A 14,586-nucleotide genomic window follows, 5' to 3' on the forward strand; every position below is an offset into this window, starting at 1 on the left:
TTTCTCTCTCTCTCTCTCTCTCTCTCTCTCTCTCTCTCTCTCTCTCCCTTTGGCTGTTGTCTGCTCTCTCTCCCTCTCTCTCTACTTCCAGTACCGGCCAGCGCTCCAGCTGTAGGTGGAGCTGGCTTTCCTGGAATTGTCGGGCAACTTTTCCTGTTGTGCTTTCTACCTCTTGCTCAATCTCTTGCTTAATGACAGCTCTACTGCAGGATTACAGGGGGCTGTGAGGACTTGTGCCATCTGGATGCCCGTATCTACATCCTGCTGGGGTTTATGGCTGGTGCCTTTGTTGTCATAAATATGTTTTCATGATTTAGGTCAGAAGTTTTCCTTCAGCAGAAATGTCTCGGCATTGCAAAGTGTGGCGAAATCCATTGGTGGGTAAAGTAAACTGTATGAATGGGAGAGCTTTCAGGAGTGCGTAGTGTACTTGGGACTGTAAGGCAGTTCACGTTGGCACTTTGCCACGGTGTTCTTTTACAAGCTTTTATAACTTCAGGATATTTTATAGCACAGGCGATGACATCAGAGGATAAGCGTCATGCATTGTGTTTGTTAACAAAGCTCTTTATTCATTTTGTATTGAGGACAGCTTGGCTGAAGCAACAACTTAACCTGACCTGTGCGAGTACAGTAACCGTTGTATTGTAGCTGGTAGCTTTGCTAAAAAGGCCATGGTGTTATCTTGTATGACAAGTAAAGTAAAAACATGTCAAGCACATGGATGAGTAACATAGTATGTTCATGTTTGGTGACTTTGCAGAGATAAGTTTGTTTTTAACTTACTTATACATGCATTAATTAATTAAGACGCACTGCATAGTATCTAAAATTGTAAAAAGTAATATAAATAATAAATAAATGTTGATTAAAGGTAATGAATGAAAAAATACCAACTTTCAAACAATATCTGTGCCAAAAGGCTTGATGTTTAGCATACTTTGTTAAAGACTGAAGAGTTTTCATGGTTGCATTTGATCCTCTGTAATAACTTCTAGACACCTGCATCGAACACTCTGTCTTTAAAGAACAAAATAGCACCAAAAAAAAGGGCCACCATAAGTATCTCATTCACTAGAGACAAGTGCTTTAGCTGCGTGTCTGTGAAGATTTGAATAGAATGGGAAGAACAAACCCAGGTCTGTAACTCAGAGGTAATTGCTGTATCCTCCAAACTTCAAAAGGCTACTTGTGCCTCACTGCCCTGATAATGAGCTTTTGCCTTCTTCACACATAATGAGTGGAGGTAGTGAGTTCACAGAGAGACGCTGTGAACACAGTGTGTCCACTCGCAGCTGGGGTGTCTGACTGGCTGGGAACAAAGGCTTAGTGTCTGTGATAGTGTGGAGCCCCAGCCATCAGCAAGCAGGCCAATACACTTCTGCTTGGCTGAGCTGTCAGTCTCCCTGGCCTGCTGGCCTTCGGACTACGGTATTGAAAAGAACACATTGGGGTAGGCTAGACTATCCCTGTGCCAAATTAAAATGAGCCGTTGCTGCATTCTCAAAGTTGTAAGTTCAGACAAATAAAACGTACAGAATTCTGATATATGTATAATATGCAGACACGTGTTATTGTTTGAATATTCTCCTTCTTCCTTGGTTTATTTTCAGATTTACTTGATTTCCATAATGAAATATCTTAAACAAATATTTACATACATTATATTTGAGGGTTGGTTTGCAATGGAAATCAAATGAAACTCAGGAAAAGGGGGAATCGTTTTGGTTTTATTATCATAAGAACACATAGATAGAGACAGGATATGCATGGCTTTTTCTTCACATCTAAACTTGGACAAGGGTTATTTACACAAGTGTTGTTATTTTTGATTTATCATTTGGTTCATAACATCTCAGAAAACATGCTGTTACAATTTACTGAAGCCAGAGGTGAATATTTGGTTTTGTCTGACAGCAATCCAAAATCCAAAGATATTCAATTGACTATCAACTAAAACAAAGTCAATCAGAAAATCCACACGAATGATATGCTGATACAAAGGATTGTTTTGTTTTATTGCTTAAAAGATAACCTTACAATGTAATACTTGCAGATTAAAGGCAATCCTTTTTTTTAATCCCTATCTGTGTCATCTTTACAGATAGCTGATCAGCTTCCCTGGATTTCGCTGACGACCTCACTTTGTTTTGCCTGAAAATGGAAACACTGGAGTCGGAACTGACCTGCCCAATTTGTCTCGAGCTCTTCGAAGACCCACTGCTCTTGCCCTGCGCTCACAGCCTTTGTTTCAACTGTGCCCATCGTATCCTCGTATCACACTGCACCCCCAGCGAGCCAATTCAGTCCATCAGCGCCTTTCAGTGTCCAACCTGTCGCTATGTCATCACTCTGAACCAGAGGGGCCTCGAGGGACTGAAACGCAACGTCACATTACAGAACATCATAGACCGATACCAGAAAGCTTCTCTGAGTGGACCTAATTCTCCTAACGAGACTCGGCGTGAGCGAGCCGCGCCAGAAAGGAAAGCCATGACTTCTCCCGGTGACCGAGTGCAGTGTCAGTTCTGTGAGCAGGACCCCCCGCAGGAGGCCGTGAAGACCTGCATCACCTGTGAGGTGTCATACTGCGACGATTGCCTGAAGGCCACACACCCCAACAAGAAGCCTTTCACGGGCCACCGTCTGATCGAGCCCTTACTGGACTCCCATGTGCGAGGGGTGATGTGTCTCGAGCATGAGGAGGAGAAGGTCAACATGTACTGTGTGACAGATGAGCAGTTGATCTGTTCCTTGTGTAAGCTGGTTGGCCGACACCGGGATCACCAGGTCGCAGCCCTCGGTGACCGATTTGACAAACTCAAGGTAAGAAATGATCTGTAGTTAGAGGAATGCTTAGAGAGTTATTGTACGCCGAAAACAAATATTCCTACTAACTGTGGACCAACACATTTAAAAGCTGATTTTAGTATTACTCAAAACCGTTTTACATCTTATGCAGTGTCACAGTAGCCTATGCCAATATAACAAGATTGTTATAATAAATATGTCAATTTAAAATCTTTAAAGGGAGCTTTTGAGCAGTTTGACTTGTGCGCAGATATTGAGATAAACTGGTTCATCAGCACATTTTGGAAAGGTTGCAATGGTTATGATTTTGGTCGTAACTCAGCGTCTTGTATTGTAATATATTGGTAATTGGATACTTTTCACTGCAACTTAGCAGAACTAATATTTGTATAGGAAGGGTTCCAGTTTGGATCCAGGCCATGCTTCCACTGAATTGTACTGGAGTTAGATTCGATAAAACACATTATTATTCCGTTAAGAATGTATTAAGTCCTGTGTCTGAAGAGCATGAGCATATGCATCAAATGGAAATTATCTGCAATTTGATTAACGCAATGTTATGTTTCTTGCAAGTACAAATAAGTTGATAATGTGAAAGGTTTTGGCAAGGGAGCTGCCTCTGTGTTTATTAATGTCATTGTGAAATTTACAGTAAACTTGTTATGATAAACAATATGAAATAAGGAACGCTACAAAATTACCTCACTCAATTAGATTTTACAAGAACTTCTAACGATATAGCGTATTCATCTATGCCATAGAACTCGTAACCATTAAATAGCCACATTATTGAACTGCTTGGCGTCATCCATCACTATGATGAACATGGGCGCTTTAGTGTATTTTGAATCAACAAAACACACACACAGACCATCCTTCCTTCTGCTTTGAAAACAAACAGATCTGCATCTGACAACACTTCCAAAGACACTATTTTCTATTGAGTAACATTTGCTAAAAACTACAATGCCCAGTTTTTTTTTTTTTTTTTTAAATACTCTTTAAATTGGATTTATTTCGAATACAAAATACAATATGGCCAGCCCTGTTATTTAAGACCAAATGTGTCATAACCCACAAATAGTATAACTGAAGTGAGTTGGAGGCTGTCTCTCTCATGTAATGACACCCAATGCAAGAGAATGCTTTCACAGTTTTTAGGTTAAGTGCAGTGTGCACTTTCTGCAGAAAGACATACATCAATAAGGGATGAGAAGATGCCTTAAGCTGGAGCATATAAAAAGGTGGCTCTGTATTTCTTCCATTAGAGACATGAATCAGCTTCTATCATAGGAGTGAGAATATAGCTTAGCGGGTCAGTGCTTTGTCAACACATTGTTGGTCTCTATTATGTCTCCAGCAACCTCGGGGGACAGTTTAACATCAGCACAGCTTTATAGTGAAGCCTTTGACAAGGATATAGCTAGTCAGCGTTGACCCACTGTATGTTACTTAGTGTATAAGGTAAACATACACATATTTACTTTTTTAGCTTTATTTCAAATATTGAGCCTTTTAGCTCTGTCAAAGTTCATCCTAAAGTGTATGCTGAGAATTGCATGGCTTCTGCTGCATGAAATAAAAATGAGGCTCTGCTTTGTTTCCAGAAAACTCTCCCAGTGTCCATGCATGACTCACAAAAGGGGGGGTTTTCTCTATCACAACACTCGAAACCCTTTAGTGTACCCGCTCCTCTCTTTCACAATGCTTGGTCACAGTGGAGCTGGGATGCAAGCTAACCTTTGCAACATTTCTGGCACGATAGGTCAGAGGACCAGTCTTAACCTGTCTCCTTTGTTTGATCATGCTGTCATTGTGCAGAGCTCGCCTGGCCGCTTTCTCTATGTGGCGGGGAGTGGTCTTTCACACCAGGAGGCAGACCAGGTGATCATCATCATTTCTCTAATTCCACATTCAGGAACAGATTCAATAAACAATTGAACCTGAATGTTGCTTTTCAAAGGTTTATAAACCTTTAAAAAACAACACCATAGCAACTTGTGCCACATAGTAATGTGACATAGTGTAATGTTCTTTATCTTTCTATAAGCACAGAAGCTGAGTAGGTAAAGACAACAGGGTGTGGGATAGAGCGCTTTATCTGCTTCTTCCTCTCCCCTATAACATCCAGCCGTCGCTAGATGTTATTTTGCAATGGGATATGTTCCACCATTTGTTGTTGTTTTTATTTATGTTTGTATCTTGTTGACCTCATATTATGTGAACTCAGCTGCATTGTTAGATGCCTCGAGTGACACAGGAAACAGCAATTCCCATCTTAGAGAGAAATTGTGTTTTCTCCCGGCACGCAGGACAGGACCCAGGTGGTTTGCAGCAGAGCTTGTTCATAGTTTCTGGTTTTTCCAAACACATGTTTACAGCCTCAGTGCTTCACTTTTCTCAAAAACTCCCACAGAAGGGGATGTTGTGTCATTGAAGTGAGTGTGCGTGTATTTGTGTGCACGCATGTATAATTCAGTAATTTCTTCAGTCTGGTTTGGCATAATGTGACTTGAACCTGGTCTGGTATTATATCTGGTATTATAAGCCCTTCGTAAAGTTTATATGAATATATTTTTGTGAAGCGTCAGATGAGTAGATTGAGCTTTTTCTAAAACCATTAAATACATAATACATAATATATTTCCCTCGATAAAGAGGTTTTCAAAATCATAAAACGCACCCTGTTATGGTTATTTATGAACAATCTAGGATTTTGATTAAAAAGCGTGGAACAACCATCCACATTTCCAAATGAGGATTGGACCCGGCTTTCTGAAAGCCATTATTAACAGTCCTCTTTTACTGCAAACATGTTGACCTGTTATATAGGTAATGCAAAGTTGTTACTTATAACATATATGATGGATCCATTCTATTTAAGTACCCCGTTAGGCCAGTGAACAAGCTGAATGGAGTTCATTGTATTATTTACACCTCTGCTTTACATAGCCTAACACGTGAGAATACACAGTAAAGTCACCTAAGTTATGACATTTGTTTAGAATAAAACGTTGTAAAAATACCATTTCAGTATAGTATATGCAGCAGGAGTCTTGAGTAAATGGAAACTACGATTAAAAGTGTATATTTTTACACTAGAAAACCATACTATGATTTGTTTTGCTGGTTCAATGAGAGCTTAAACAGACCTCCAACAAAGCGAAAACCACAGATGTGTAGCGGGGTCCATGGTGTTCACAGGATGAAGGGACAAACTCTGACAATGGATACAATTTCTAATGTTGACACAGGATAAAACTCCAAGTCCTGTCAGTGACCTGTCAGGACTGAGAGAGGAAGGAAGAGAGACTGGCCAAAGCAAAGGTGTGGGACCAGAAGCAGTCAAATACAAAAGGAAGCTGCTGTTCTTTCCTCTCATCAGTAAATGACTCTAGGAAAGAGACCTCCATTAGAGTGAGCTGTTGAAACACACAAAGGGTATTAATGTTGCAGGAGAAGCTGTATTTTAGGCGCTTTCAGAAATAGTGTGTTCCTCCACCTTTTCCATTTGCTCTCCCTCTCTCTGTTTGGCTACATACTTGTCATATTCAGACATCAGAATTGCTGGAGGGGAGTTACAACCCTATACACGTGGCTATATTCAACAGCGATTTGATTAATATGTTATGTTTCATTTGTCCTTTTGTAAAAGTTTCAAACTCGCCTCATCTGTGCCGTCAACTCTGCATCTGAAAAGGCTTTCATCACATTCTCTTTCATATAAATAAATTACATTTGTGAGAGCAGTAAAATAAAACCGTTGCTATTTTAGCACAAAGCGACGCACCCACCTTATGAAACTACAATGTGAGAAGTCACTGTTGAAACTTTACAGGCCTCTTTCAGTTTGGTCTATTCTTTTGACTATTCTGAGAAATGTCATTTTTGATCCAGGGAAATCCGGCGCAGTGCTTACAATTATATTTTAGGAATCTGTGTTTTATAATGTTTAAGCTTTCAACCTACAGTATGGAGATGAATTGGATATTGCATTTATCTGTGATTGTACACCATTTACAATGTGAACATCTCAGGCAAAAATGCATTCATATCTTAAACTTTTATAAATAGATTAAAACCAAAAATAGTCCGAGTTTATCTGATTTACAGATAGCACCTACAGTGTCAGATTTTTTTTTTTTAATAGTTTGTAGTTGTAAGTTGTGTTGTTAAAATACTTGTCAATCAGTTATATCATTTTACAAGCCTCTGTTGTTGGTGGGATTATACTTTTGCTTTCATTGAACTCATGGATAGCACCCTTATACAGTATGTATTCATGTTTTAATTTAGAAAAAATGTAACTTAACATCAGAAGATGTCTAGCACAACCACAATACACAGCCATTGTGCTCCCCAATTACAGTTAGAGATTAAACTTGAAACGTAAGCCTTTGATCTGAGTCAGTGATTAACACAGCCGGGGTTTAGTTGTCCAAATTACTGGCAGATGCTCTGCTAAGCTCTGTGGCCTCAGCAGGCAGTACGATTGGGTCTCTGGCACAGGGAGGACGGGGGGGGCTACACCGAGCCCAATGTGGCTGTTCATATCCAGTGGCCGCCTTGAGTATCCTTTCCTGTGCCCATTACACTCCAGCCAGATAGGGACCTTATCACCTAACTCTCCTCCTAGATTTATTCAGCAGTTTTCTATTTGTCGAGGGGGCAGGGTGTAATGAAATACTAATTTTGTTTTAATTTTGTTTTGCAGCATGCTTTGGATTCCAACCTTAACAGTCTCATCAAAAGGACCACTGAGTTGGAAAGTATAATGGGCAAACTCATCCAAACCTGCCAGCATGTGGAGGTGAGCTTACTTTATCTGTTCTCTTTCAGATGCATCTCCTTGCTTCTGCGGCATATCGTTAGCAACAAAATAAATGAATAAAAAAACGTGTTAACACAGTGATGAATGACTGTTTCTCAGAGAGGCTTTTACTCATGTCAACAAGACTAAGTGCTCATGTGTCTATACAGTAGGTCAATAAATTTAGTTATCTGCATGCAGTTTTAAATCAAATCTTTTCAATGCAAGTGTCGGCCCCCTTTGGATGCTAGGAGTTTTATATACGAACATCAAGTAGATATTATGAGAGTCTTTGAAAAGTATATCAAATCTAAAATTGTGAACGTGTGCATTGCAATAGCTGTTATCATGCATCTAATCAAATGGAGTTGCGCCAAAAAACATTGTGTCAAAGCACAAAAATATCATCATATCTCTTATCTGTGCTTCTGTCCAGGTAAATGCGTCGCGACAAGAAAACAAGCTGCTGGAGGAGTGTGATGTTCTGATAAATATCGTACAGCAGCGAAGACAAATCATAGCCACCAAGATAAAGGAGGGGAAGGTACTGTTATTCACCTTTTGTGTTTTGATAACCTTTGTTTGTTTATCACCATGTGCATGATGATAACCTTGCCTCCCCACACATCTGACAAGCTAGCATACAGCTAAACAACAGCTGATCATGTTGTCCTATAGGAATACTGCAGTATCAAATCACTGCTGTCGGGTAAAACTAACTCAAAATGATACTTTTTGAGGTGTCACTTTGAAATAATCAGTAACATATATCTCCCTAGGAATAAATTAAATTAAATTCTGAAACTTCCGTTAAGTACATGAAAGGTTTTGCTGTTATAGCCTTACTTGGTCTGATATAAACAATAGTTTATGGTGGCTAATATTCACACACATTTATGTACACATTGTAACTGACATTTCCTTTCCATAATTTCATTAATGTTATAACTCTACTTGTGCTACTGTAAACTATATTTTGGCAGATACTTTCAATTTACAGAGCTAAGAAGCAATAGATATTCCTCAAAATGTATCCTTAAAAATCTTTGAATTAAATGTGCTGCTGTTTCTGCTTTTTGTAATTTTCCTTAAATGTTATGTCCTATGTAACTTAGGTGGAATGAAAAAACAATGCATTGAAAATAAATCTTTTAACATTAGTTATTTCGGACTGTTGCAAAATGTCCTCAGATCTGTTAAGATAAATTCTTCTATGTGGTTTTGTATGGTCTTTCGAAGCTAACTGCTCTGAATTACCACCCTGTTAACTGCTGTTTTTCATCTCAAGTATCAGCCCTTCGCTTTTGAGTACTGCTGGCACACTGTCCATATATTTACTGTGCCTGTGCCGTGCCTCTTGAATCGCTTCCCTTCCTTTCCCATGTCAGATGCCATTAAAGAGGCAGTGGCATGCTGTGCCATGCTCAGTGTCAGAGTAAGGTCAGCCCTGCTTCCTGTGATGGCCCTCTGGAGGAGGTGGAGGAGGACCCTTTCCTTCCTCACCCCATGCCTTGTGTCAGCTTCTGATTGTCTATGACAGTGTTATGAGGGATGTTTCATAAACGCACCTTGTATGCCAGTACAGCTTTAATAACAGGTTGAAACTCACAGTATTGTGGGTTTTACACATCTGTAAAATCGAATTGTTCACGGTGTGAATCATATTTTCCACAGGAGAATTCCCTCATTAGAGAGGTAAAATCAAATCTTGCATCTGGAAAGTTAGAGCCCTGTGCATTAGTAGTACATTTGTTGCTTATTAACAAAGTTGTTCATCTTTTAACAGGCTGTGCGTATGAGGAAACTAGCCCAGCAGATAGCCAGCTGCAAGCAGTGCATCGAGAGGTCGTCCTCCCTCATCTCTCTGGCCGACCAGACCCTCAAGGAGACGGACCAAGCTCGCTTCCTCTTAACGGCTAAAAGCACCTGTGAGAGGTAAGGGAACAAAGACAGCCAGCACTTTCAACAATCATTACGTGTGGTGTGAAAATCTGTCACCATCTAATAATATACTTCTTTATTAAAGAGTTTCCATGGCAACGGCCTCCTCTCAAATCCTGTTACCAGAAATGAACCTGAATGACACCTTTGACAGTTTTGCCCTGGACTTCACGAGGGAGAAGAAAATGCTCGAAAGCTTAGATTACCTCACAGGTGAGTGTGCAGGTTAAGCACACAATAGGATTTTATTTTTGGCACAAAGCATATTTGTTAATTAATTGCTCACTCATGTTTTACTGCCAGATGAGGTTTCTGTTTCTTGAAACTCAATGATTTGTTGTGTTCCTTTTATCCAAACGGTGCATTAAAAAAGTATCTTCATTCATTTATAAATGTGCACTTTGGCATGGATAAAATAAGGGACTTTATATTTAAATTAAATGTGTAACAAAAACTGAAAAGCGTACACATTTTAGGCTACACTAAGCTTATTTTCGGCTGAATAAAACGTGTTTGATTGTTTATGCTAAGAGCCCGTTGTGCAGCCAGAATTTAACTCTGCATGAGGGCCGTCGCTGTAATAGCTGGGGGAACTGCAACCTAGTTTAATTACACTTTTCAGAATAAAAAGACACAAATGGATTGGTGCTATTTACCACCACTTGTCTCTGCTACATGTTGTGAGTGAGTTTTTATTGTTTTGTCGTGTGCAGCATAGGATCCAATCAGGTTTTTTTACTGCTTCATAACAAAAAACATTTGTCTTTTGTTTTCTGATTGCAGCACCAAATCCACCAGTAATCCGTGAGGAACTATGTACAGCCTCATACGACACGATCACAGTTCACTGGACAACAGATGATGAATTCTCTGTTGTATCATATGAACTCCAGTACGCCATCTTCACCAGCCAATCAAATGTTGTCAGTAAGTCTATATGCAGCTCTCTGCTGGGAGTGCTCTGTACTGTTAGTGGTGGAAACATGACAATGATGGAGGGATTTGAAAGGGATTTCACCCAAGGACTTTAAATTGTTTGGGGCCTATGTTACAATATCCAACCATAATAGTAAATTATAGCAGAGGGAAGGGAGAGCTCTGTCCAGGTGATTATGGGTAATGACGTTTACAAAAATACACTGACATTTTTGCAGTGTGGAAGGGATGTGGGGAAAAACACCTGCTGGGTTTACATCCAGATAAACATCATAAGCTCAATATTATCTGGGGGTTGAAATGAGCAGCACACTGATTGAATTGATAGCTTGAACAAGGTCACAACATGTTCGATAAAGCAATTTATTCTCGTCTGCCTCAGTACTCCAGCACACTTGAATGAGTTGTAATCTGACTTTATTGGATAGTCAAAAATAAGACGCATAGATTTAAAGACTGCTCACAACTACACTGTATTGTCCCATTGAATGAGGCTCTGAGTTTTCATTATAAATAGTTTTACTAGTCAGTGATTTTCTGCCTGTCTGCGCTCCAGGTTTGTGTAACTCTGCTGACAGCTGGATGATTGTACCAAACATCAAGCAGAATCACTACACCGTGCACGGGCTCCAGTGTGGCATCAAGTACATTTTTGTACTGAAGGCCATAAACCAGGCTGGAACCCGCAGCAGTGAACCGGGGAAACTCAAGACAAACAGTATGCGAAGAATTCATTCCATAATTCATTTTCCATGAGAATTGTTAGGCATGTTACAAACTAGCATTTTTTCACTTTTCTTTTAAGGTCAGCCATTCAAGTTGGATGCAAAGTCAGCTCACAAGAAGTTGAGGGTGTCCCATGACAACCTGACGGTGGAGAGGGACGAGACGTCTTCCAAGAAGAGCCACACCCAGGACAAATTCTCCACCCACAGCAGCTACGGTGTCACAGGAAACGTCTTCATTGACAGCGGCCGCCATTACTGGGAAGCTCTGATAGGAGGAAGCACATGGTAAAGACATTTGCACATTTTCGACAATGCTAGTGGCGTAGGCCTACATTTTCTCTATTTAAATTGTACAGTCATAAGTGGTCTCAAGAGGAAGAATCTTTTTTTACTTTGATTACATGGAATTTTTGCTCAAGCGCGACCACATTTAACTCAGGAATGTCAAATATGTGATGTATTTATGAAACTTAAGAGGGACAAATAGTGATTTTTTATTAATACAAAATCTACAGTATCTATGTAGAAAGGTTGTGATGACATAGCTTCACCCTCATATTTGTTTGTGCTAATAGGCAGATGCTATTATGCTAACACGCTAAACTAAAATGGTGAACATGGCACACCTGCTAAACATCAGAATGTACACATTGCCTTTGTGAGCATTTTACAGGCTGACGATAGCATTTATCTGAAAGCTCTGCTATGAATAAGTAAACCTCCCAAAGCCTATAGCATGATGCTAGTCTTGTTTATTTATTTATCAATAATGTTTAGCTTTGCAACTATATGTACATGTTTGCATGAAGTTTCACAGTGTTTTTCCATTGGGCATACAGGTTTGCAGTGGGCATTGCATATAAATCAGCACCAAAACACGAATGGGTCGGCAAAAACTCCGCCTCTTGGGTGCTGTCTCGATGCAACAACTCATGGGTGGTGCGTCACAACTGTAAGGAGATGCCCATCGAGCCCTCACCCCACATGCGTCGTATCGGAGTGCTGTTGGACTATGACTCTGGATCTCTGTCCTTCTACGACGCTGTCGGCTCTCAGCACTTGTATACATTTGATGTGTCCTTTGCTCAGCCGGTGTGCCCCGTGTTCAACGTGTGGAACAGGTGTTTGACGATCCTCACCGGGCTGCCCATCCCAGATCACTTAGAGGGGAAAGATTATAACCATTGATGAGACTTCTCCTGCTGGATTTTTCTTGTGTACCCAACAATAGACCATACTGCTTGCACCTAATTGACTGTGATGCCCACGTACTGTTAATAAAATAAAAACAGTAACCAAACTTGATGCAATTAATAGCTCAGATGTACATTCCTAATCAAGCCTATGTTGAAATTAACCTGAATTATTGAAGAAATTATTTACAAGCATTGTAATGTATTTCTTTGCTTTGCACATGTACTGTATGTACATTACACTGCTGGATGGTTTTAGGGGTTTGCTTACAGTTTGAAATTCATATTCAAATAGATTCCACGTTTGTTTTACCATCCATGTGTTAAGGGACTCTTCGACTCTTTTTTGTTTCCGGAAGGTTGTTTTGTCTGCTAATTTTAAATGTCATGTATTGAAAGATTTTTTTAATCATAGCACTTCGAGCAGTTGTCACTATAAAATGAATTTCTAAGCCACTAATAATGCAAGTCATAATGTGAATGTTAAAAACACTTAGATCAGATAACAAAAACAGTCATTAATAACATTAATCAGTCAATTCAGCAATTTACAAATATTTATTATCTGCTCAGCATTATGGTATAACTCATCACAATTTTCCCGTTTTCTGTTTTTCTGTGAAAAGATGTAATAAAAGTGACTTAATTTCATTCCGCGTGTGATTTGTAGTCCTTTTCGTATAGCATGCTCCAAATCTGTCTCAGTAAGATGATAATTGAATACGTTGTACAACCGTTGTTAACACTAATTTTTTGTATCTCTCAGTATGGCTTTAACAAGCTCTCACAACACCACAGTGAAAAGAAAACAACAGCACTATAGAGAACGCTGTCAGTCTTGCTTTACAGGACTCCCACCGAACCACACTGAGCCAAAATACGCCTTTTGACAAGATTTGCTTTGACATCTCTTTTTGTTCAGGAGTAACGTGGCTTGTATTCTGTAGCATCCCCTTTCAACTAAAGTAGACAAGAGCAAAAAGAAAAAAATGAACTCTTGGTGACCTCCCCATGAGACAGCCTGCAGACAGATCTGTAATATGTGAACAGTCCCTCCTCCATGTCATGCCACCAGGTTTTTGTTGGATTCTGAGTTTACCTACTGTAAAAAATAGATACTAAGTAATTTTTCTCAACCCTGCATATAGTTTTGATAATAATTGGTCTGAAACAAGAAACAATTATTTAAAGACCAAAGACATAATTTGTCATACAATGTTGATGTGAATAAGTTGATACAGAATCTTTTGGTTGGCTATTTTGTATTATTAACATGTTTTAGATTCAAATCAGCATAGATTGTAATGTGTTTGCAAACATTTCATGACTTTATATTGAAATAACCAACAATTCTAACATGTTTCAGTGTCTGCTTTTCATTATGACATAGAAAAACAGCCTTGTGGTAAAGAACACATCTACACAAAGAGACCTGTTTGTTTTTCTTCTTTGTTTTACCTTCTACACGCCTAAGCAATGAGTTGGCTACCAGGCATTTATTAAACTAAGGCTCTGCATGTCTGAGGTAAGAAAACGTGTCCTTGCTTGTGTGATTGCAACACTTAGGATAAGTCTGATCAAGTGCTTTAAACTAAATTAGTACTTTAAGAAAAGAAAACAATTTGCAGATGTAATGAGAAAGAACTGATTTTAAGTATTAAAAATGAGCCACAGGGCTCCACCTGCTGGATTTGTAATTTCTTTGATAAATTATTGGGCTAGAGGCCATATCTCTCCCGCCCAGAAATTCCATCTATCACATTGGTCTATTTGTCTTGTGGTGTTACTGTAGCTTTGTAATCATGATATAGTGGGCTTCAGATAAGATACACACATATAATAGATACAGTGCAGTACAGTAGAGGAACTGGATTGAGGTCCTCGGTGCAAAACATAAAGATTGAATGATGCAACATTTAATGTCATTTAGTGAGATATGAGGCATATACACTCAAGGGAACTGAAGATAAAATTACTTCTTGGTCAGGAATAAGACTAATGTGAAGTGAATCACTTATTAAGATACTTATATGGAGTTTTAATAAATAATTATTAAATAATACTACAACAAGCATTTTTCATCGTTTATCTATCTTTTATTAATGTATTAAAATATAACCCTGCTACATTATTTCATTTATGGACAGTTTATTATAAAGTGACTTAT

General features: G+C 39.1%; 1 protein-coding gene across 5 annotated transcripts in view; it reads left to right on the plus strand.

The window, feature by feature from the left end:
• mid1 (midline 1) overlaps positions 1 to 13,070 on the plus strand; it is a 19,171-nt gene extending 6,101 nt beyond the window's left edge. For 3 of the 5 annotated variants that reach the window (XM_010773526.1, XM_010773525.1, XM_010773528.1), the window contains exons 2-11: positions 2,105 to 2,826; positions 4,633 to 4,695; positions 7,526 to 7,621; positions 8,058 to 8,165; positions 9,408 to 9,556; positions 9,648 to 9,775; positions 10,346 to 10,489; positions 11,055 to 11,216; positions 11,304 to 11,511; positions 12,066 to 13,070. In XM_010773526.1, coding sequence (XP_010771828.1) covers positions 2,161 to 2,826; positions 4,633 to 4,695; positions 7,526 to 7,621; positions 8,058 to 8,165; positions 9,408 to 9,556; positions 9,648 to 9,775; positions 10,346 to 10,489; positions 11,055 to 11,216; positions 11,304 to 11,511; positions 12,066 to 12,414 — 2,073 coding nt within the window. In that variant the 5' untranslated portion in view covers positions 2,105 to 2,160 and the 3' untranslated portion in view covers positions 12,415 to 13,070. Of the gene's footprint in view, positions 1 to 249; positions 378 to 2,104; positions 2,827 to 4,632; positions 4,696 to 7,525; positions 7,622 to 8,057; positions 8,166 to 9,407; positions 9,557 to 9,647; positions 9,776 to 10,345; positions 10,490 to 11,054; positions 11,217 to 11,303; positions 11,512 to 12,065 lie in introns of those variants that run through there. The other 2 variants (XM_010773527.1, XM_010773529.1) reach the window with 2 other exon arrangements.
• Positions 13,071 to 14,586: the final 1,516 nt, after the last annotated feature.

The sequence above is a fragment of the Notothenia coriiceps genome, unplaced genomic scaffold, assembly GCF_000735185.1.
Source record: "Notothenia coriiceps isolate Sejong01 unplaced genomic scaffold, NC01 NC01_scaffold00012620, whole genome shotgun sequence".
NCBI classification, from domain to species: domain Eukaryota; kingdom Metazoa; phylum Chordata; class Actinopteri; order Perciformes; family Nototheniidae; genus Notothenia; species Notothenia coriiceps.